This window comes from Nycticebus coucang, chromosome 6 (genome assembly GCF_027406575.1).
Source record: "Nycticebus coucang isolate mNycCou1 chromosome 6, mNycCou1.pri, whole genome shotgun sequence".
Taxonomy (NCBI): domain Eukaryota; kingdom Metazoa; phylum Chordata; class Mammalia; order Primates; family Lorisidae; genus Nycticebus; species Nycticebus coucang.
The window spans coordinates 51,014,108-51,035,153 of NC_069785.1; the positions used below are offsets into that span (position 1 = coordinate 51,014,108).

Sequence of the window (21,046 nt, forward strand, 5' to 3'; positions counted from 1 at the left end):
GGCTTAAGCAATTCTCTTGCCTCAGCCTCCCAAGTGGCTGGGACTACAGGCGCCTGCCACAACACCTTGCTATTTTTTGTTGCGGTTGTCATTGTTTAGCTGGCCTGGGCCGGGTTCTAACCTACCAGCCTGAGTTATGTGGCCGGTACTGTAACCACTGTGCTAGGGGTGCCAAGCCTATTATTATTATTATTTTTATTTATTTATTTTTTTGAGACAGAGTCTCACTGTGTTGCCCTTGGGAGAGTGCTGTGGCATCGCAGCTCACGGCAACCTCAAACTCTTGGGCTTAAGTGATTTTCTTGCTTCAGCCACACAAGTAGCTGGGACTGCTGGTACCCACCACAGTGCTCGGCTATTTTTTTTGTTGTAGTTGTCATTGTTGTTTGGCAGGCCCGGGCTGGGTTCGAACCTGCCAGCCTGAGTGTATGTGGCCAGCGCCCTAACCACTGAGCTACCGGTGCCCAGCCACCATAAAGGATTTTTGTATGTTGATCCTTATATCCTTGAGATAAGTCTCACTTGATCATGATATATGATCTTCTTGATGGACTGCTGGGTTCAGTTTGCTAGCATTTTATTGAGGATTTTTGTGTCTGTGTTCTTCAGGGATGTTGGTGTCTATTGTCAGTCCACAAAACAGGGATATTGGCTGACAGTTTTTGTTGTTGATGTTGTTGCTTTTGTATCCTTGTCTGGTTTTGGTATCAGGGTAATGTGGCCTCGTAGAATGAGTTTGGAAGAATTCCCTGCCATTCAATTTATTTTTGAAGTTTGAGTAGAACTGGTTATTAGTTCTCTTTTGTTTCTTATTGAAATTCATTGTTAGATTGTTTATTTGAAGTCTTTCTACTTTTTTGATGCATCCATTTAGTACTATAAACTTCCCTCTTAGTACTGCTTTTGCTATATCTTGTAAGTTTTGATGTTTTGTGTTTCTACTTTTATTTTGATTTTTTCTTTCATTTCTTCTTTTACCCAATTGTCATTCAAGACAATGTTTAATTTCCTTGTATTTGTACAGTTTGTATAGTTTCTCTTGTTGATTTTTAGTTTTATTCCATTGTCGTCAAAAGAGATACTTGATATGATTTCAATTTTTAAAAATTTGTCAAGAATGTTTTGTGACCTGACAATAGAGTCTATCCTGAAGTATGTTTCATATACTGGTGAGAAGAATGATGTATATTCCGCTGCTGAATGAAATGTTTTATAAATGTTCTTCAGGTTCAATTGGTCTAGAAAGCAGTTTAAATCCAAAGTTTCTTTGTTGATTTTCTATCTAGATGATCTGGCTAATGCTAAAAGCAGAATGTTGAAGTTGCCAGCTTTTACTGTAGTAGAGTCTCTTTCTCTTTAGATCTAATATTTGTTTTGTTTATCTGGGTATATATCAGTGTTGGATGCATGTGTTGCTGCCCAGCCAGGTTCACCTGCCCATTGTCCAAGAGTGAACCAATATTCAAGACAGCAGGGTTTACATCAGAGAAAGAAAATATTTTGCATAGTGCTAAGTGGGAAACATGAGGAATTTCTCAAGTCTGCCTCCTCAAGAATTAGGGAGATAGCGTTTTTAAAGACAGTTTAGTGGGCAGAGTATTAGGCGATCAGGATCTGCTAATTGCCTGGTTTCCGGGCAGAACCATCAGTTCTTTTTGGTATGGGCTGCGTCTAGGTGGGTCGGTTATTGGAATATAGGACTTTAGGTGGAAAATCCAAGGCTAGTTGAGTCAGTTTCTTGGCCTGGGTGGGTCTGTTACTGGAATGCAAGATCTGGAAGACATCTCAAAAACTACCCCTAGGTTATGATGTTTTCTACTGATAAAAGTTAAGAATTTTTACAACTCCGAGCTGTGCCCTCCACAGTAGCAATTATAGGGGAGCAAACAAGGGACAGTGACTATTATCAAGCAAATAATGAGGGAATAGTGGCAGATGATTATCATTTTAGCCAAGCCTGTTCTTTCACAGAGTTTTGGGGCTTTACTTTAGTTCTTGCCACCTACCCCTTCATCAGTTTGTAAACACAGTTTCACATGTCTTTTTATAATTATTATTTTTATCATTATGACTTTCATTTTCAGTTTTCATTGTTTTTTACTTAGTCTATTTTATCTGATGTAAGGTTAGCTACTGCTGCTCACTTTCGATTTTCATCATGTAGAATATCTTTTTCCATTTGTTTAATTTTCGTCTATGTGTATCATTACAGTTAAATTGAGTTTCTTGTAGGTAGCTTATAGTTTGGCTATAGTTTTTGTTTTTTTAAATGCAGTCAGCCAGTTTATATGTTTTAATTGAGGAATTTAATCCATTTTGCATTCAAGGTTATTATTGATAGGTGAGGACTTGCTCTTGTCATTTTTTAAAAAAATTTTTTTCTGGTTGTTTTGTATATGTATATTTTCTATTCCTTTCTTCCTCTCGTGTTGTTTATCTTTGTAATTTGTGGGTATTATGGAGTATTAAGATTTTATTCCTTTTTAACATAATTTGTGTATCTATTCTACTATTGAGTTTTATACTTTTGCATGTTTTCATGATGGCAGTTACTGTCCTTTTGCTTCCAGATGTAGGATTCCTTTATGTATTTCTGGTAAATCTGGAGGTGCTGATGACTTTCGTTAGTTTTTGCTTATCTTGGAAAGATTTTATTTCTTATTTGTGAAGGATAGTTTTTCTGGGATATCTTTGTAGTTTTCTTGGCCGACCATTTTTCTTTGAGCATTTTCAGTATATTTTCCTGGACTATAACTAGAGATTTCTTTGTAGAAACCTTATGGTCTAATAAGGATTTCCTTATATGTATCTTGATGCTTTTCTTTTGCTGTTTCAAAAATTCTTTGACTTGTAACAGCTTGATTGTAATGTGCCTTGGAGAGGACTTTTGGGGTTAAATCTGTATGATGACTTTTGAACTTCTTTGATCTGGATGTTCATATTTCTCCCAAGTATTACAAGTTTTCCACTATCATTTTATTCAATAAGTTTCCTATCCCTTTTTCTGTCTTGTCTTCCTCTGAAACTTTCATAATGAAAATATTTGTTTGCTTAATGGTGTCCCATAAGTCCCATAGATTTTCTTTATTCTTTTTTTTTTTTTTGTTTGTTTGTTTCTGGCCGGGGCTGGGTTTGAACCCACCACCTCTGGCATATGGGACCGGCACCCTACTCTTTGAGTCACAGACACCGCCCGATTTTCTTTATTCTTTATTATTCTGTTATTTGTTCTTATTCTTCTCCCTCTTTCTCTGCCTCTTTTTCTTTTATTTTTCTTTCTTTCTTTTTTTTTTTGAAAAGTAAATTTATTTCAGGTTAATGTGAGGATGCAAACAACCAGGTCAAAATATTTGATTTTGTTAAGTAGAGTTCCTCTCGTTCCACTTCTTTTTTTCCCTCCTCTTCTTCCTCTGCCTCTTTCTCCTCCTCCTCCTTCTCTTCCTTCTCCTCCTCATCTTTTTCTTCCTCCTTTTCCTCCTCTTCTTCCTTGCACTGTGTTATTTCAAACACCCTATCTTCAAGTTCAATAATTCTTTTTTCTGATTAATCTAGTCTTCTGTTCAAAGTCTCATTATTCTTTGAATTCTTCAGCTCTGAGATTTCTGTTTGGTTCTTTTTAAAATGATCACACGGCTCACAGAAACCTCCAGCTCTTGGGCTTACACGATTCTCTTGCCTTAGCCTCCCGAGTGTCTTCTGAATTTCTTTAAGATTATTCTATTGAATTTCTTTTCAAGCATTTCATGGATTTTCTTTTTTGGGAGTCTTTCATTGGAGAATTATTATGTCCCTTTGGAGGTGTCATTTTTTTCATGCTCTTTCATGTTTCTTGTGCCCCTATATTGATATCTTTGTATCTGCTGGAGCAGTGACATCTTCCAATTTTATGGAGTAACTTTCATATGGAATGACTTTTTTGCATCTATTTTTTGTTGTATGGGGTGCTCTCACTTGGGTTCTGGGTAGGTATAGTACTGTGGTCTCCTTGTGATTTCTTTGACTATAATTAATGTCAGTGGTATCTGCAAGTGCCTCAGTGGTCAAGACTGTAAGTGTTTGTAGAGGCAGTGGTATGGCCTTTCTGGTGGTGAGGTCCCCTAGGTGGGCTGGTCCTCCCGGGGGGGGGGTCCTCTGAGGGGGCAGGGCAGGCAGCAGCACGTGACATTTTGACTCCTTTAACAGGTAGGAAGGAAGAAAAAGATGCAAGTTGATGTATGTAAATTATAAATTTATGTAGAAGATCGAGGGGTTCTTATGAGGAGACATTTAAAGGGGTTGACAGTATAAAAAGAGGGTGGACCTTTCAAAATAGTTTTGTAAAAGATGAGAAAAGGGAAATGACTGGAAAAACATAAGTTTTGCTGGGTTGCAGTGAGATCTGGTTAGAGCTGGAGAATCACTAGTGGTAGCAATCTACAAAATTTGTATTACCCCCCCAACCCCCAACTAGCCAAAGTTGCTTGAATTTTACATAGGTTTGGGATTTTATTTTGGACAGAGTTTATAAGAAAATGACAATGGCATAAGGAGGTTGATTATATTGGAGGGAAAGCAAGCAAAGTAATAAACCTTAGGATCTATGCTGTGTAGAAAAAGAAAGAAAGGTAGATGGGAGCTTATAGAGTAGTGAGGACAAAGGACTGAGTCTCAAAAATCAGGCGAACGAGGGAAACCGAGTGAAAGAAATGGCAGTTGTTTTGGGGCTCTCACATGAAAGCTATAACCCAGTTACAACTTAACAATAGGGGGAAGTGGGAAAGGGGGGGTGGGTAGAGGGAGGGGGATCGGTGGGATCACACCTGTGGTGCATCTTACAGGGGTATTTGCGAAACTTGGTAGATGTAGAATGTAAAGGTTTTGGCACAGTAACTGAGATAACGCCGGAAAGGCTATGTTAACCACTGTGATAAAAATGTGGCAAATGGTCTATGAAGCGAGTGTATGATGCCCCATGATCATATCAATGTATACAGTTATGATTTAATAAAAAAAAAAAAATAAAATAAAATTATTTTACAGAAAAAAAAAAGAAAGAAATGTCAGGATGAGAAGTTTAGGTACAGAGTATGAAATTTCAGACTTAAATTTCATAGGTAAAGAAAGTTCCAAGGGATAAAAAACAGTCTGTGGTCATTACTGGATTTCTCAAAGCCATGGAAGTACACAGCTAAAGCAGAGAAGAGGTCAAGTTCTCTCCTGGAGGTCAAGAAATAGGGAAGCGAGGTCCTTTGCCCGGGTCATTTTATTTTATGCAGGTTGGCAGGGGAATAGAGAGGGGGGCGGAAACCAAGTGGGTTGAGTCTTCAGTGAGAAAAGTCTGTAAGGGAGCCATAGATAAAAGCAATTAGGAGGAGGGAATGTGGCATGAACCTCAGAAGAACAGAAGTACAGGAAAAGGCCTAGGAATAGCAGAGTAGGAAGAGAACATTAAAAACTTGTGCCCAGCACTCCCGGACCTGAAACCAGGAAGTTAAATAATGGCAGAGACAAGTCTATTAGAGGCTGGGGCCTCTGGGGCCTCTGAAGCCTCCACAGCTGCAGCTCTGGAGAACTTATAGGTGGAGGCAAGCTGTTCTGGGTACCTGGAGTATCTAAAGGAACCTGTCATCACTGAATGTGGTCACAACTTCTGCAAAGCTTGCAGCACCCGCTGGTGGGAGGACCTAAAGAGGGACTTCCCTTGTCCTGTTTGTCGAAAGACATCTTGCTACCACAGTCTTTGGCCTAATTGGCAACTAGGCAGGATGGTGGAAATTGCCAAGCAACTTCAGGCTGTCAAGCGGAAGATCTGGGATGAGAACCTCTGCCCCCAGCACCACGAAGCCCTCGGTCTTTTCTACTTGAGGACTTGGAGGCTTGTGTGTTTGATTTGTGCAATTTCTCACACCCACCAGGCCCATACTGTTGTACCATTGGATGACACTACACAGAAATACAAGGAAAAACTGCAAAGGTGCCTGGAGCCCCTGCAACAGAAGCTGCAGGAGATGGCGCACTGCAAGTCCTCTGAGGAGAAGAAGCCTAGTGAGTTCAAGAGACTAGTGGACAGTCGCCAACAGCAGATCTTCAGGGAATTTGAAGAGCTTCATAGGTGACTGGATGAAGAACAGCAGGTGTTGCTTTCACAACTGGAAGAAGAGGAACAGGGCATTCGACACCAACTCCGAAAAAAATGCTGCTCGCCTTGGGAACAAGCGGCAGGACCTGGCCTACTTGGCTGCTGAGATGGAGGGCAAGTGCTTACAGTCGGGCTTCCAGATGCTTAAGGATGTCAAAAGTACCCTGGAAAAACATGAGAAGGTGAAGACCATGGAAGTGACTTCAGTATCCAGAGAGCTGGAAAAGAACTTCAGCAGTTTTCCCCAACAGTGCTTTGCCCTAAGGAAAATCCCTAAACTGCTAATTGTGAATGTGACCCTGGATCCTGAGACAGCTCATCCTAACCTAGTCCTGTCAGAGGATCATAAGAGTGTCAAGTTCGTGGAGACAAGACTCCGAGATCTCCCTGACACACCAAGGCGTTTTACTTTCTACCCTGTGTCCTGGCTACTTAAGGTTTCACTTCAGGTGGACACTACTGGGAGGTAGAAGTGGATGACAAGACCCACTGCCCAGTGTGTACCGGGACTCTGCGAGCTGAAAGGGTGAGCTGACTCCACTCCCTGAGACTGGCTATTGGCGGGTGCAGCTGTGGAATGGGGACAAATATTCAGCCACCACCACACCTTTTACCCCTTTGCACATCAAGGTGAAACCCAAACGGGTAGGCATATTCTTTGACTGTCCTTTTAAAGTGTCACAGACTGTTCTCATATCTATACCTTTACTGATACTTTTACTGAAAAACTTTGGCCCCTTTCTAGGCATCTGGGCTGGTGGGAAGAATGCTGCACCACTTCCCATCAAACCCCAACAGATTGGGAGTGACAGGTTGGGACGTGGGAATAACTGAGGTGAGACTGGGTCAAGTGCTATGGGACCTTCCTTCCTGCATCCTGCTGGAACATCTGCCTGGTTCCAGTCCCAAATCATCTTGGAGAAGCACCTCGGTTTCCAGGAATCGTTAGGACTGGGCTGTGATGAGAGAGCATGGCAGTGTCTTCCACCCTAACTGTCAGGGTGGGGAGCTGGTTCCCAAGGGATTGTCTCCCATGAAGTCCATCAGGTTTTCTATTGCAAAGATGGGTTGGGAAGGGAGGAGAAGCTTTTCCAGAAACAAACAAAAATTCTGTGAGAGGTTCTGACTTGCTCAAAGTGGAGGAGGAAACAGAAATCCCTGTATATCCTTTCAGGGGATTCTTTGACTCAAAGTAGTCTTGTTTCTTCAGGTAGATCACAGGGGTCTGTGAACCTCTATAATGAAGAAAGATGAATGACAGTTGCTCTCAATGAGTCTAGAACAGCGGTTCTCAACCTGTGGGTCGTGACCCCTTTGTAACAATGAAAATACATCCTGCATATCAGATATTTACATTATGATCATAACGGTAGCAAAATTAAAGTTATGAAGTAGCAACAAAAATAGTTTTATGGTTGGGGGTCACCACAACATGAGAAACTGTATTAAAGGGTCGCAGCATTAAGAGGCATTAGAAAGGTTGAGAACCATTGGTCTGGAAGTTGAGTTTTTCTGAGGACAGAGACTGGACTGAAAGGTTAAAAAAAGGAAGGTCAGGGAAGGGGGGCTGGATAAAAGAACAAATTCTTAGAGACCAATGAAGGGGAGTGGGGTTTCTTTGGTCTTCTATTCCCAGGGTATTATGAGTGGGATTGGCCAGAGCATGGGGAAAAGGAGAGGGTGAGAAGAAAGTGGAGCACAGTTCTTTCCTTTAGTGAATTGTTGGCTAGTCAGGAAGTAATTGGAACTCAAATAACATTAACATTAGAACGAGTGCACTAAAGGCCTCAATTACTCATATTGAAAAAGTTAATATGAAAGAGCAACAAAGAAAAGAGATGTTAATATTCTTGATGCTTATATAACTCATACTATTAATATTTGAAAATAGTTGTTATGAGTTAAAAGGTAGAAAAGTCCAAAAATTCACAAAAAATAATAATTAATATACTTATGGCTAGCAGAAGTTCCCCTGGTGGGGAACAGAAAACTAAATCACTCTGTGCCTGTGATATTTTAATTTTCTGTTAAAATCTGGCTCGTGGCTAAGTTTTTCCTTTATGTCAATTTACCCGAGGTTCTTTGTTACATGTGCTAATAATGATTAAAAATGCTTTCTATTTATTTCTAGGAGAGCATATAGACTACTGTGGATATTCTGTTCTTCCTATGGCTGTAGAACAAGATATGTTAATAGCTGTGGAACCTGTGAAAACACACACTCTAAAACTGGCCAACACGAATCCCTTGTATCCGTAAGTATTTAGGATTGCTAGTACGTGTGTAATGTGTGCACGTGTGTGTTAATGGTGTTGTGTTTCTACCTGAATGAATTCTTTAGGAGACATCAGATTTACAATAAACATTTAATATGTTGATATTTTGTAGCTGACATTTAAAAGAATCTAGTGCTTATTCATTTTGTTCATTTGTCCATTCATTTAAGAAATATTTAACGAATACACATCATGTACTAGATATTGCCTTAGATACTGGGTGATAACAAAGATGAAAATAACTCTTTTCTTGCCTAGAAGGAATTTATCATCTGTTGATCTGTCTCTAGCAAAGTAGGTCTATTATTTTCCTATGTTACTATGGCATCTTCTAATTCTCTGGTTATATACCATCTTCCTATACTGTGTTATCCATCTGTTCACTCAGCAGTCTTGCTTAGTACATTGTGAGCTCTGTGACTTTAGTCACTGTTGTCTCTCTTCTTTAATGGTCTAGCCTCAGGGTATAACAGAGTCTTGTGTCGCACATGTGTTTTATCAAGTTAAAGTTTTTTCTTAGTTTGCTAAGATTAAAAACATAACTGGGCATTGAATTTTATTAAATGTCTACTTAATGTTGAATATCAGTTTTTTAAAACTATGGTGAATTACTTGATGGATTTTTTAATGTTGAACCATCTTTGTATTCCTGTGATAAACTCTACTTGCCCATAATGGGCATAATGGGTTTGATTTGCTAACTACAAAAAAATATTTTGGCAGATAGTTGGTACATTATATTTTTGGTGTATTGTTCGTTGGACAGTTTGCCTACAACAATGTTCATTTAGTCAACAAATATTTTTGATAAAGTACTATGCCAGGTTGTATAAGATATAGAAATTTCTAAATGTTGTATGGAACTTATTCTAGATAGATTTTCCTTTTCGATTTGCATGATTGTTAATATTTATCTATTGGACCCTTTAAAGAAAACTGCATCTTATTTGAAATTTTTGTGTCTGTATTTGTGAACATTTTAAAATGAATGTATAATATTTTGTCATGTTGATACTCTCAAATTCATTTAACCATAATGAATATGTGCTTTCAGTTTCATTTTTTCACAATACAGAGCCTGAGACAAACCTGAATGAAGGCAGACTATTTGGGAAATTATTCCAGGAAAGAGCATGCAGAATGAATTAGGGAATTGGAGGTGAATTGTCAAGGTAGAGAGCCCCCACTACAGGCAAGGGTTTTGATTTTACCAGGACCCACGGAAACATGTAGTATGCCTCCTAGAATTGTCCACCTCTTGGTAGCATTAACACATGATTATACCGTAATTTGTTTCTCTATGCACCAGTGATGGACATTTGGATCATTCCCAGTTTTTGGCTCTTATGTATCATCCTGCTTTGAACATTTGTGTACAAATATATGTGTCTGGACACATACATGGTATGTTTCATTTCTCTAGGGTAAACACCTAGGAGTGAAAGGTCTGGTTTTCAGAAATGTCCTATTTGCTAAAGTGGTTTTACCATTTTATATACAACAATTATATTAGCCATTCTCATAAATGAGTAGTAGTATTTCATTTTGTTTTTTAACTTTAATTTCTCTAACTATTGATATTAAATATCTTTTCATGTACTTATGATTTATATATATTCTTTGTTGAAAATTTTTTTTCAAATATTTTGCCTATTTTTAATTGTTTTCATCTTCTATTATTGATCTTTAATAGTTTCTTATACAAGGATACAAGACCTTTGTCAGATAAATGTTTTAAAAATATCTTCATCTATTCGGTGGCTTGGATTTTCATTAACCTTACAGTGTCTTTTGAGGAAGAAAAGTTTTTTTTTTCCATTATTAAATCATATCTGTGTACATTAATGCAATCATGGGGCACCACATACTGGTTTTATAGACCATCTGACATATTTTCATCACACTACTTAACGTAGCTTTCCTGGCATTTTCTTAGTTATTGTGTTAAGACATTTATATTCTACATTTACTAAGTTTCACATGTACCCTTGTAAGATGCATTGTAGGTGTAATCCCACCAATCACTCTCCTCCATCCATCCTCCCCCCTACCTCCCTTCCTTCTCCCCCTTCCCCATATTCTTAGGTTATAACTGGGTTATAGCTTTCATATGAAAGCCATAAATTAGTTTCATAGTAGGACTGAGTACTTTGGATACCTTTTCTTCCCTTCTTGAGATACTTTACTAAGAAGAATATGTTCCAGCTCCATCCATGTAAACATGAAAGAGGTAAAGTGTCCATCTTTCTTTAAGGCTGCATAACATTCCACGGTGTACATATACCACAATTTATTAATCCATTCATGGATCGATGGGCACTTGGGCTTTTCCATGACTTAGCAATTATGAATTGGGCTGCAATAAACATTCTGATACAAATATCTTTGTCATAATGTGATTTTTAGTCTTCCGGGTATATACCTAGTGGAGGAATTATAGGATTGAATGGCAGATCTATTTTTAGATCTCTAAGTGTTCTCCAAACATCCTTCCAAAAGAAATGTATTAATTTGCATTCCCACCAGCAGTGTAGAAGTGTTCCCTTTTTTCCACATTCACGCCAACATCCCTGGTCTTGGGATTTTGTAATATGGGCTAATCTTACTGGAGTTAGATGGTATCTCAAAGTAGTTTTGATTTGCATTTCTCTGATGATTAAAGATGATGAGCATTTTTTCATATGTCTGTAGGCCGTGTGCCTGTCTTCTTCAGAGAAGTTTCTCTTCAAGTCCCTTGCCCAACCTGTGATGAGATCACTTGTTCTTTTCTTGCTTATACATTTGAGTTCTCTGTGGATTCTGGTTATTAAACCTTTGTCGGAGATATAACCTGCAAATATCTTCTCCCATTCTGAGGGCTGTCTGCTTGCTTTACTTACTGTGTTCTTGGCTGTCCAGAAGCTTTTTAGTTTGATCAGGTCCCAGTAGTGTATTTTTGCAGCTGCTTCAATTGCCCAGGGGGTCTTCCTCATAAAATACTCGCCCAGACTGATTTCTTTAAGAGTTTTCCCTATACTCTCTTCTAGTATTTTTATGGTTTCATGTCTTAAGTTTAAATCTTTAATCCAGTGAGAGTCTATCTTAGTTAATGGTGAAAGGTGTGGGTCCAGTTTCAGTCTTCTACAGGTTGCCAGCCAGTTCACTCAGCACCATTTGTTAAATAGGGAATCTTTTCCCTACTGAGTGTTTTTAATTGGCTTGTCAAAGATCAAATAACGGTAAGTAGCTGGGTTCATCGCTTGGTTCTCTATTCTGTTCCATACATCTACCTCTCTGTTTTTGTGCCAGTACCATGCTGTTTGATCACTATCGATTTATAGTATAGTCTAAGGTCTGGTAGTGTCATTCCGCCTGCTTTTTTTTTATTTTTCAGTAATGTCTTGGCTATTTGAGGTTGTTTCTGATTCCATATAAAATGAAGTATTATTTTTTCAAGATCTTTAAAGTATGACAGTGGAGCTTTAATAGGGATTGCATTAAAATTGTATATTGCTTTGGGTAGTATGGACATTTTAACAATGTTGATTCTTCCCAGCCATGAGCATGGTATGTTTTTCCATTTGTTAACATTTTCAGCTATTTCATTTCTTAGAGTTTCATAGTTCTCTTTATAGAGATCTTTCACGTCCTTTGTTACATAAACTCCTAAATATTTCATCTTCTTTGGCACTACTGTGAATGGAATAGAGTCCTTAACTGTTTTTTCAGCTTGACTATTGTTGGTATATATAAAGGCGACCTATTTATGAATGTTGATTTTGTAACCTGAGACGCTGCTGTATTCCTTGATCACTTCTAAGAGTTTTGTAGTAGAATCCCTGATGTTTTCCAGATATACAATCATTTCATCTGCGAAGAGCAAAAGTTGGATCGATCTCTTCTGACCCTGTATGTATACCCTTGATCGCCTTTTCTTCCCTAATTGCAATGGCTAAAACTTCCATTACAATGTTACGAGCAGTGGAGATAATGGGCAGCCTTGTCTGGTTCCTGATCTGAGTGGAAATGATTTCAATTTAACTCCATTCAATATGATATTGGCTGTGGGTTTGCTGTAGATGGCCTCTATCAGTTTAAGAAATGTCCCTTCTATACCAATTTTCTTAAGTGTTCTGATCATGAAGGGATGTTGGATGTTATCAAAAGCTTTTTCTGCATCGATTGAGAGAATCATATGGTCTTTGTTTTTTAATTTGTTTATGTGCTGAATTACATTTATAGATTTACGTACATTGAACCAGCCTTGAGACCCTGGAATAAAACCGACCTGGTCATGATGTATGATTTGTGTGATATGTTGCTGGATTCTGTTTGTTAGAATCTTGTTGAATATTTTTGCATCTATATTCATTAGTGATATTGGTCTATAATTTTCTTTTCTTGTTGGGTCTTTTCCTGGTTTGGGGATCAGGGTGATGTTTGCTTCACAGAACGTGTTGGGTAGTCTTCCTTCTTTTTCTACCTTTTGGAACAGGTTGAGTAATATAGGTACTAATTACTCTTGAAAGGTTTGGTAGCATTCTGACGTAAAACCATCTGGTCCCGGGCTTTTCTTTTTGGGGAGATTGTATGGTTGATGTTATTTCCGAACTTGATATGGGCCTGTTCAACATTTCCACTTGATTTTGGTTAAGTCTTCGAAGGTGACATGCTTCCAAGTAACAATTTCCTTCAGATTTTCATATTTCTGAGAGTAAAGTTTCTTGTAATATTCATTAAGGATTTTTTGGATTTCTGAGGAGTCTGTTGTTATTTCGTCTTTGTTATTTCTGATTGATGAGATTAGAGATTTTACTCTTTTTTTCCTGATTAGGTTGGCCAAAGGTTTATCTATTTTGTTGACCTTTTCAAAAAAACCAGCTTTTTGATTTATTGATCTGTTGTATTATTCTTTTGTTTTCAATTTCATTTAGTTCTGCTCTGATTTTGGTTATTTCTTTTCTTCTACTGGATTTGGGGTTGGAGTGTTCTTCCATTTTCAGTCACTTGAGATGTCCCATTAAGTTGCTCACTTCCTCTCTTTCCGTTCTCCTGAGGAAGGCTTGCAGTGCTATAAATTTCCCTCTTAGAACTGCCTTTGCGGTGTCCCAGAGGTTCCGATAGTTCGTGTCTTCGTTGTCGTTTTGTTCCAAAAATTTGGCGATTTCCTTCTTAATCTCATCTCTGACCCAGCTGTCATTCAGCATAAGGTTATTTAACTTCTATATTTTTGTATGAGTATCCAGATTCCTGTTGTTACTGAGTTCAACTTTTATTTCATGGTGGTCCGAGAAGATGCAAGGAATACTTTCTATTCCTTTAAATTTACTGAGGTTAGACTTGTGACCTAAGATGTGATGGATTTTGGAGTATATTCCATGGGCTGATGTGAAGAAAGTGTATTCAGTTTTGTTGGGATGAAATGTTCTGTAGATGTCTGTTAAATCCAACTTTTGAATAGTTAAGTTTAAATCTAAAATTTCTTTGCTCAGCTTCTTCTTGGAGGATCTATCCAATACTGCCCAAGTTAAAATCTGTGACTATTATGGAGCTGGAGGAAATCAAGTTGCTCACATCAGTTAGAGTTTCTCTTATAAATTGAGGCACATTCTGGTTGGGTGCATAAATTTAGTAATTGAAATCTCATCATATTGAGTATTACCCTTAACATATATCAAGTAACCATTCTTATCCTTCCTTACTTTTGTTGGTTTAAAGCCTATTGTATCTGCAAATAGAATTGCAACACCTGCTTTTTTCTGATTTCCATTTGCCTGAAATATAGACGACCATCCTTTCACCCCGAGTCTATATTTATCTTTTAAGGTAAGATGAGGTTCTTATATGCACCTGGCCTGAGTTTTTGTATCTAGTCAGCCAACCTGTGCCTCTTTAGAGGCCTATTTAAGCCATTTACATTAATGGAGCATATTGATAAGCTTGGTAGAATTTTGGGTATCGAGTTTTTTGAAAGTCCAGTGGACATTTTTAATACTTTTGCCACTGTGGGAGTTGGAGTTTTGTCAAAAGTTTCTGAGTGAGTTTACTTTTGTGGTAGAGGACTGTGCTGGTCATTATGGAAGATAGGTCAGAGAATATCCTGGAGACCTGGTTTAGTTATGGCAAATTTCTTCAACATGTGAATGTCATTTATTTTTCCATCATAAGTATTTGATTTCTTCATCATAAATGAAACTCAGTTTAGCTGGATACAGGATCCTGGGTTGAAAGTTATTTTATTTTATTTTTTTTTAGGAGATTAAAAGTTGATGACCACCCTCTTCTGGCTTGAAAGGTTTCAGCAGAGAGATCTGAAGTCATTCTAATTAATATTCTTCCCTTTGTAGGTTATGGTTTTCTTACGTATGGCTGCTTTCAGAATTTTCTCCTTCATATTAACTTTAGTGAAGTTAATTATGATGTGCCTGGGGGATGTCTTGTTTGGGTTGAGTTGTGCTGGGGTTCTGAAATTGTCTGCTATCTGAATTTCAGAATCCCTTGGCATGTCTGGAAAATTCTCTTTCATAATTTCATGGAGATGGGCCTCTGTGCCTTGTGAGGCCACTTCATCATTTTCAGGGATTCCAATGAGGCGGATATTAGCCTTCTTCAAATTATCCCAGAGCTCTCTGAGAGAATGATCTGTTTTTGCTCTCTATTTCTCTTCCTCTTTGAGAGTTTGGGAGCATTCAAAAGGTTTGTCTTCAACGTCAGAAATCCTTTCTTCTACTTGCTCCACTCTGTTACTGAGGGATTCTATTGTATTTTTCAGATCTTTGAGGGCTGCAAATTCTTGCTTCAGTGCATTAAAATCTTTGGTGGTTTTGTCTTTAAATTCGTTAAATTCTTGAGACAACTTTTGAATTTCTCCTCGAATTTCTAATTCTAACTTTTGAATAGCTCCTCGAATTTCTAGTTCCAAATTTTCCTCCATTCTATTAATCTTGTTTGCAATCCAAATTCTGAATTCGATTTTTGACATCTCGGCCAGCTGTTTAAGAATGGGATCTTCAGTTACATCTGCCATATCTTTCCTTGGGGGTGGGGTCGGGGTTTGATCTTCTCTGGTTATTTATGTTACTAGAGTTTTGCTGCTGATTTTGCCTCATGATTATTTTACATCGTTTGACTTTCCCCTGGAGCTTTGTCGAGGACCCGTACAGTGCTACAGCCTGAGAAACTGGGGACCTGTTTGGTGTGGTGGGGCTAAGTGGCTCTGTCTTGTTTTCAGCTGGTCTCTGTCCAACCCTAGGGAAACAGTTACTCTGGGTTAAAGTCTCAGCTGTGTAGAAATTTGAGCAATGAAGTCATCCCGCCCCCCACAGGCAACAGTTGGAAAATGAAAATCAAACCTTCCTACAACCACACAGCCAGGGCACAACTTGGATAGTCCTCAGGCGATTGGCTCAGTTCAAAAGGTCCAAATCAATTGTCTCAGTCAGCACTTGTCTCATGTGGAAGTATTCGAAAGGTCTCTGGCAACTAGATCGCAGGCTTCTGCTGACAACTCAAATATGACTTGCTCTGGTGCTCCGTGAGGTCACTGGACCCACCCAGCAAATAGATTAGTCTGGGAAGGTTGATGCCTCCTTCCCCACCTTGCACCTCTGTCACACCTAGTCACTGATAACCCCACTGTGACCCAGTTGCCTCCAATGAGCAGATACTCTAGGGGTTTGCATCTGCCTGGATCACAGGGAAATCTATGTCTCCTCAGCCAGGCTGCTGCTCTCTGCCTCTATCCGGCAGGAGGAGGTGAGGCCTGAGAACCTTAGGCACTTGATGGAGGCTGGGGGTGTTCACTCAGTTTCAGCCCCACCCCTGATTGATGTTACTGACTGAACAGACAAATTTTCAGAGTTTGTTTCTATCCCAGCTAAATTCCCAGGGCCTGCATTTTGGTTCCAGATCTGTTCTGCCGGTGGTTGCCACCCGAGAAGATGCCTGGCCTCCTCTGGTTGCCCAGAGAGACAGGGGGTGTGACTCCAGAATATCCAGGGGTGAACCCTATTGTTGCCAAAAATGGCTGCTTCTCTGCACCATGGGGCACCGCTGCTCCGGCGTGGTTCCCTCTCAGTCCACCGTCCTCTCCTCACTCCCATGCTGCAGAATCAGCACTGACCAGCTGCAGTGCAGGCCCCTTTGTTTGTATCCTTGGGGTCACAGCTCGCCTCAGCAGGGTTGATGTGTGTTTTTCAACCTTCTCTCTTGGTGCAGCTCTAATCGCCAGGTTACTTGCTAAATTTCTGTTCTTTAACTCTCGTTCTGGATGGAAGCCTCTGTGGAAAGCTGGGTTTAGTCTGATGGAGGCAATTTTGCCAGAGAACTCATTAACACGTCTTCATTCAATCAACTCCTTCTTTGCATGAAGGTCTGATGCCGCAGGAAGCCTTCCTCTGCTTCAGGCTTGGTGCTTGCTACAGCTGCTTTGGCAGCATCGCAGGGTGTTTTCTCCACGTCTGCCTGGCTTAGCCACAGCTAGACGCGTGCTGCAGACTGGCGGCCGCCACTCCTCCTGCCACCAGCCGTGAGCCTGGAAGAAAAGTTTAGTTTTCATGAAGTCATGTTGATGGTTTTTCTTTGATAGTTTGTACTTTGGATTGCAATCAAGACATCTTTGCCAAACCCCAAATCACTAAAATTTTTTACATATTTTATTCTAGAAATTTTTGTAATTTGTTTTTTATTTCAAATTAATATGAGGTTACAAATTTTCATGTTACATTGTTTTCACTTCCAGGGTAAAGTTCCATTTGTAAAGCAACCTCTCACTTAGGGGCTTGTTATACACCAGTGGTTCTCAATCTTTCTAATGCCGCAACCCTTTAATACAGTTCCTCATGTTGTAGTAACCCCCAACCATAAAATTATTATTATTTTATTTTATTTATTTGTTTTTTTTTTGTAGAGACAGAGTCTCACTGTAACACACTCGGGTAGAGTGCTGTGGCGTCACACTGCTCACAGCAACCTCTAACTCTTGGGCTTACACGATTCTCTTGCCTCAGCCTCCCGAGCAGCTGGGACTACAGGCACCCACCACAATGCCCGACTATTTTTTTGTTGCAGTTTGGCCGGGGCTGGGTTTGAACCTGCCACCCTTGGCATATGGGGCCAGCGCCCCACTCACTGAGCCACAGGTGCCGCCCCATAAAATTATTTTTGTTGCTACTTCATAACTGTGATTTTGCTGCTGTTATGAATCATAATGTGAATATCTGATATGCAGGATGTATTTAGGCGACCCCTGTGAAAGAGTCATTCTACTCCCAAATGGGTCGCAACTCACATTGAGAACCACTGTTATACACCCTCACAATGTGCACATTAGGTGAGATCCCGCCTCATGCCTTCCCTCCTTCTGCCGATTGTCCTCCTTCCTCCCTCCTCCATTTACCCCCATACCAGACTGTATTTGTGTTTTATTGTTTTTATGTGCATTCAGTTGTTTATACATTGATTTCATATTAGTATGGAGTATATTGGATATGTATTTTTCCATTCTTGTGATACTTTACTAAGAAGAATGCATTTCAGCTCCATCCAAGTAAATGTAAAAGATGTAAAGTTGCCATCTTTTTCACGGCTAAATAGTATTCCACGCCATATCTATATCTCTATCTATCTCAGTTTGTTGATCCATTCATGGATTGATGGGCACTTAGGTTGCTTCCATGACTTGCCAATTATGAATTGAGCTGCAATAAACATTCTGGTGCAAATGTCTTGAAGTAAAGTTATTTTTGTTCTTTTGGATAGATACCTTAGTCTAGAAATTTTATAGTTTTAGCTCTTACATTTAAGGATATGATTCATTTTGAGTTTTTTTTTGTATTTGGCGTAAGGGTTGAGATTTATTTTTTTGCATATGCTTATCCATTTGTTTCCCTTCCTTTATTGGAAAGATTATCTTTTCCCATAGAATTAACACCTTTGTCAATAAAGAATTGAAAACATATGCATATATTTATTTCTAAATTCTATTCTGCTCCATAGATATTTTTATTCATCTATATGTCAATACCACATTCTTTGATAATTGTATTTTTATAAAAGGTTCTGAAATCAATTAATGTAAATCCATTAACAATGTCTATTTCAAAGTAATTTTGATTATTCTAGGTCTTTTGCATTTTCTTAAATTTAGAATTATCTATTCAATTTCTATGAAAAAGCATGCTAGCATTTTGATGGAAATATCATTAAATGTATCGATCATTTTTGGGAGAGTTGAATCTTTACATTATTGAGTCTTACAGCCCATGAAAATGGTGTCTCTTTCCATTTATTAAAACTTCCATTTTCAATCTTGTATATATGGATATCCAATTTTCTCCCCACCATCCAATTTTACCCTGGTATATGTTCTTGGCACCTTTGTTGAAAATCCATTGGCTGTAAATAGGTGGATTTATTTCTCTGTTCTCTGTTCTGCTCCATTTGTCTATGTATCTGTTTTTATACCAATACCAAGCTGTTTTGGTTACTATATCCTTATATTTGGATACCGTGATGCCTGCAGCTTTATTATTTTTGCTCAATATTGTTTTGGCTATTCTCTCCTTATGAATTTTTGGATTGTTGTTCTATTTCTGTGAAAAATGACATAGGTATTTTGATAGGGATTGCATTTAATCTGTAGATTGCTTTGGATAGTATGGTCATTTTAACTATATTAATTTTTTCAGTCCATAAACATGGAGTGTCTTTCCATGTGTTTGCATCCACTTTAATTTTCGTTATCAGTGTTTCATAGTTTCTCTCATAGAGGTCTCGCACCTCCTTGGTTAAATTTATTCCTATGTATTTTTTCATAGGTACTATAAATTGGACTGTCTTTTCAATTTATTTCTGAGCTGGTTCATTATTGGTGTATAGAATGCTACTGATTTTTTGTTGTTTTTGTATCCCACGACTTTATTGAATTTATTTTTTAGTTCAGATAATTTTTCCAGAGTCTTTAGGTTTTCTAGATATAAGATCCGTCAGGCCCTCTGTTGGGCCTGTGTGTGCTGGCTGTGGTGGGCAGGGGCAGGGTGATCCCAGAGCACTGGTGGAATGCTCAGGTTGGGGCAGCTGGGGCTGTGCTGCAGCTTTGCTGCTGGGGACAGTGGGTTGCTTTTAGTGGTAGCAGCCATAGGCAGTGAGCTGTGGAATGTGTGCTTTGGCCTGAGGTGGCAGCTGCAGGTGAGGTAGCACGTCCTCAGGCCACTTGTAGTGGCCCCATTACTAGAGGCAGCAGGGTTGCTGCCATTGCCCTGTACTTTGGCCCTGGTGCTGACAGAACAGCAATGGCATTTCCTGGGCAGTCTGTCCTCTGGGTACCTGTAAATGCACAGTGTCCTGCTGCTGGAGATGGTGAGGTTGTTGCCAGTGACTTGTGCATTGACTCTACTGTGGCATCCAGTAATGGTAGTGCCTTCTAGTGGGGGTAGTCTGATCTCAGGGCACATGAAAATGCACAATGGTCCATCGCTAGGAGTAGTAGTGTCATTGCCAATGGCTCCCGATTTGGCGCTGGCAGCAGTAGCCAGAGGTAGCAGTGGCTGTGAACAGAGGATGTCAGTGGGGCTCCAGAGATGTCAAAATGCAGGGGTTGTTGGAGCCCATGGCAGGATGCAGAGGAGTGGGGGCTGGGCTCCTAAAATGACACCAGGGATGGCTATTTAGTGTTTCTCCCTTTGCAATTAATAAGAATCTGGTGGGGAAATAGAGTTTATATAAATTGTTTCTCATCAAATTTTTACTGCCTAATATTACTCATTAATGATTCTTTCCTGAAACAATTATCATGAGTTTACCACATAGTGATTTTTCTATTTCCATGATTATCATACATCTCTTAGTTGGCATTTTACTAAAAAGAGAGTTTTGCCTTCTCCTTCATTTAGCTGTTTCTTCATTTGTCAATTTATATCTATATCGACTTGGTTATGGTCCGTTAGAATCATTATTTGTTTTGTTCCTTATTTTCTTAAACTGTGAAGATGGTAAAATTGTATGGGTGGCAGAGGAGTGTGGGGAAAGATGGCTTTGAATCCTCCTACTTCATTTGGGGGTGTGCCAAACAGCAGGCCCAGAGGATAAGTATTCGTGTGCTTTAACCAGCTTAACAAGGACCAACATAAATGAGAAAATAACTGTGTATTATTCTAAAATGTATTGTTTCCTTTCTGTTTCAGGAAATAAAAAGAATCGGTTGGAGGTAGTTTAGTCATTAAGGGCAGTATGACTTCCTCTCTTAACTTTTAGCAGCTGGAGATGTTCGTTGTTTTGTGGTTGATAGTGTTACATATATTGAAAGTAAATTGGAAAGGGGATTTCAGTATCACTGCCTTGGCACAAGATGGCAGCAGTCAGCCATTGATTTTGCAGCTCAAGACCCTACTGATTTTAAATTAACACTGTCTTTTGTTTTTGCAGGGACTTCACAACTAGTGCTAGTAACATTCAGATTGACAAAACTAAGCCTCTGTGGCACAACTATTTCCTATGTGGATTTAAAGGAATTCAGGTAAATTGGTTTATAAGGCACCTACTGGTAGTTGAGATTATAATACACATTGTGTCAGATTTATTTATTTTTTTTACTATGTTATTTTTGTCTGCTTATTACAATACTGATTAATGTTTCTGTTCTGTTTTGTTGGTTTATAGTTTAGAGTGTGGACAA

At 39.0% G+C, this 21,046-nt stretch overlaps 1 protein-coding gene and 1 pseudogene across 5 annotated transcripts in view; both read left to right on the plus strand.

Moving 5' to 3' along the window:
- Window positions 1–21,046, plus strand: part of GALK2 (galactokinase 2) — a 198,124-nt gene that overhangs the window by 42,838 nt on the left and 134,240 nt on the right. For all 5 annotated transcript variants that reach the window (XM_053593304.1, XM_053593306.1, XM_053593307.1 and 2 more), the window contains exons 3-4: window positions 8,250–8,373; window positions 20,797–20,887. In XM_053593304.1, coding sequence (XP_053449279.1) covers window positions 8,250–8,373; window positions 20,797–20,887 — 215 coding nt within the window. The remainder of the gene's footprint in view (window positions 1–8,249; window positions 8,374–20,796; window positions 20,888–21,046) is intronic.
- Window positions 5,478–6,927, plus strand: LOC128587297 (E3 ubiquitin-protein ligase TRIM39-like; annotated as a pseudogene).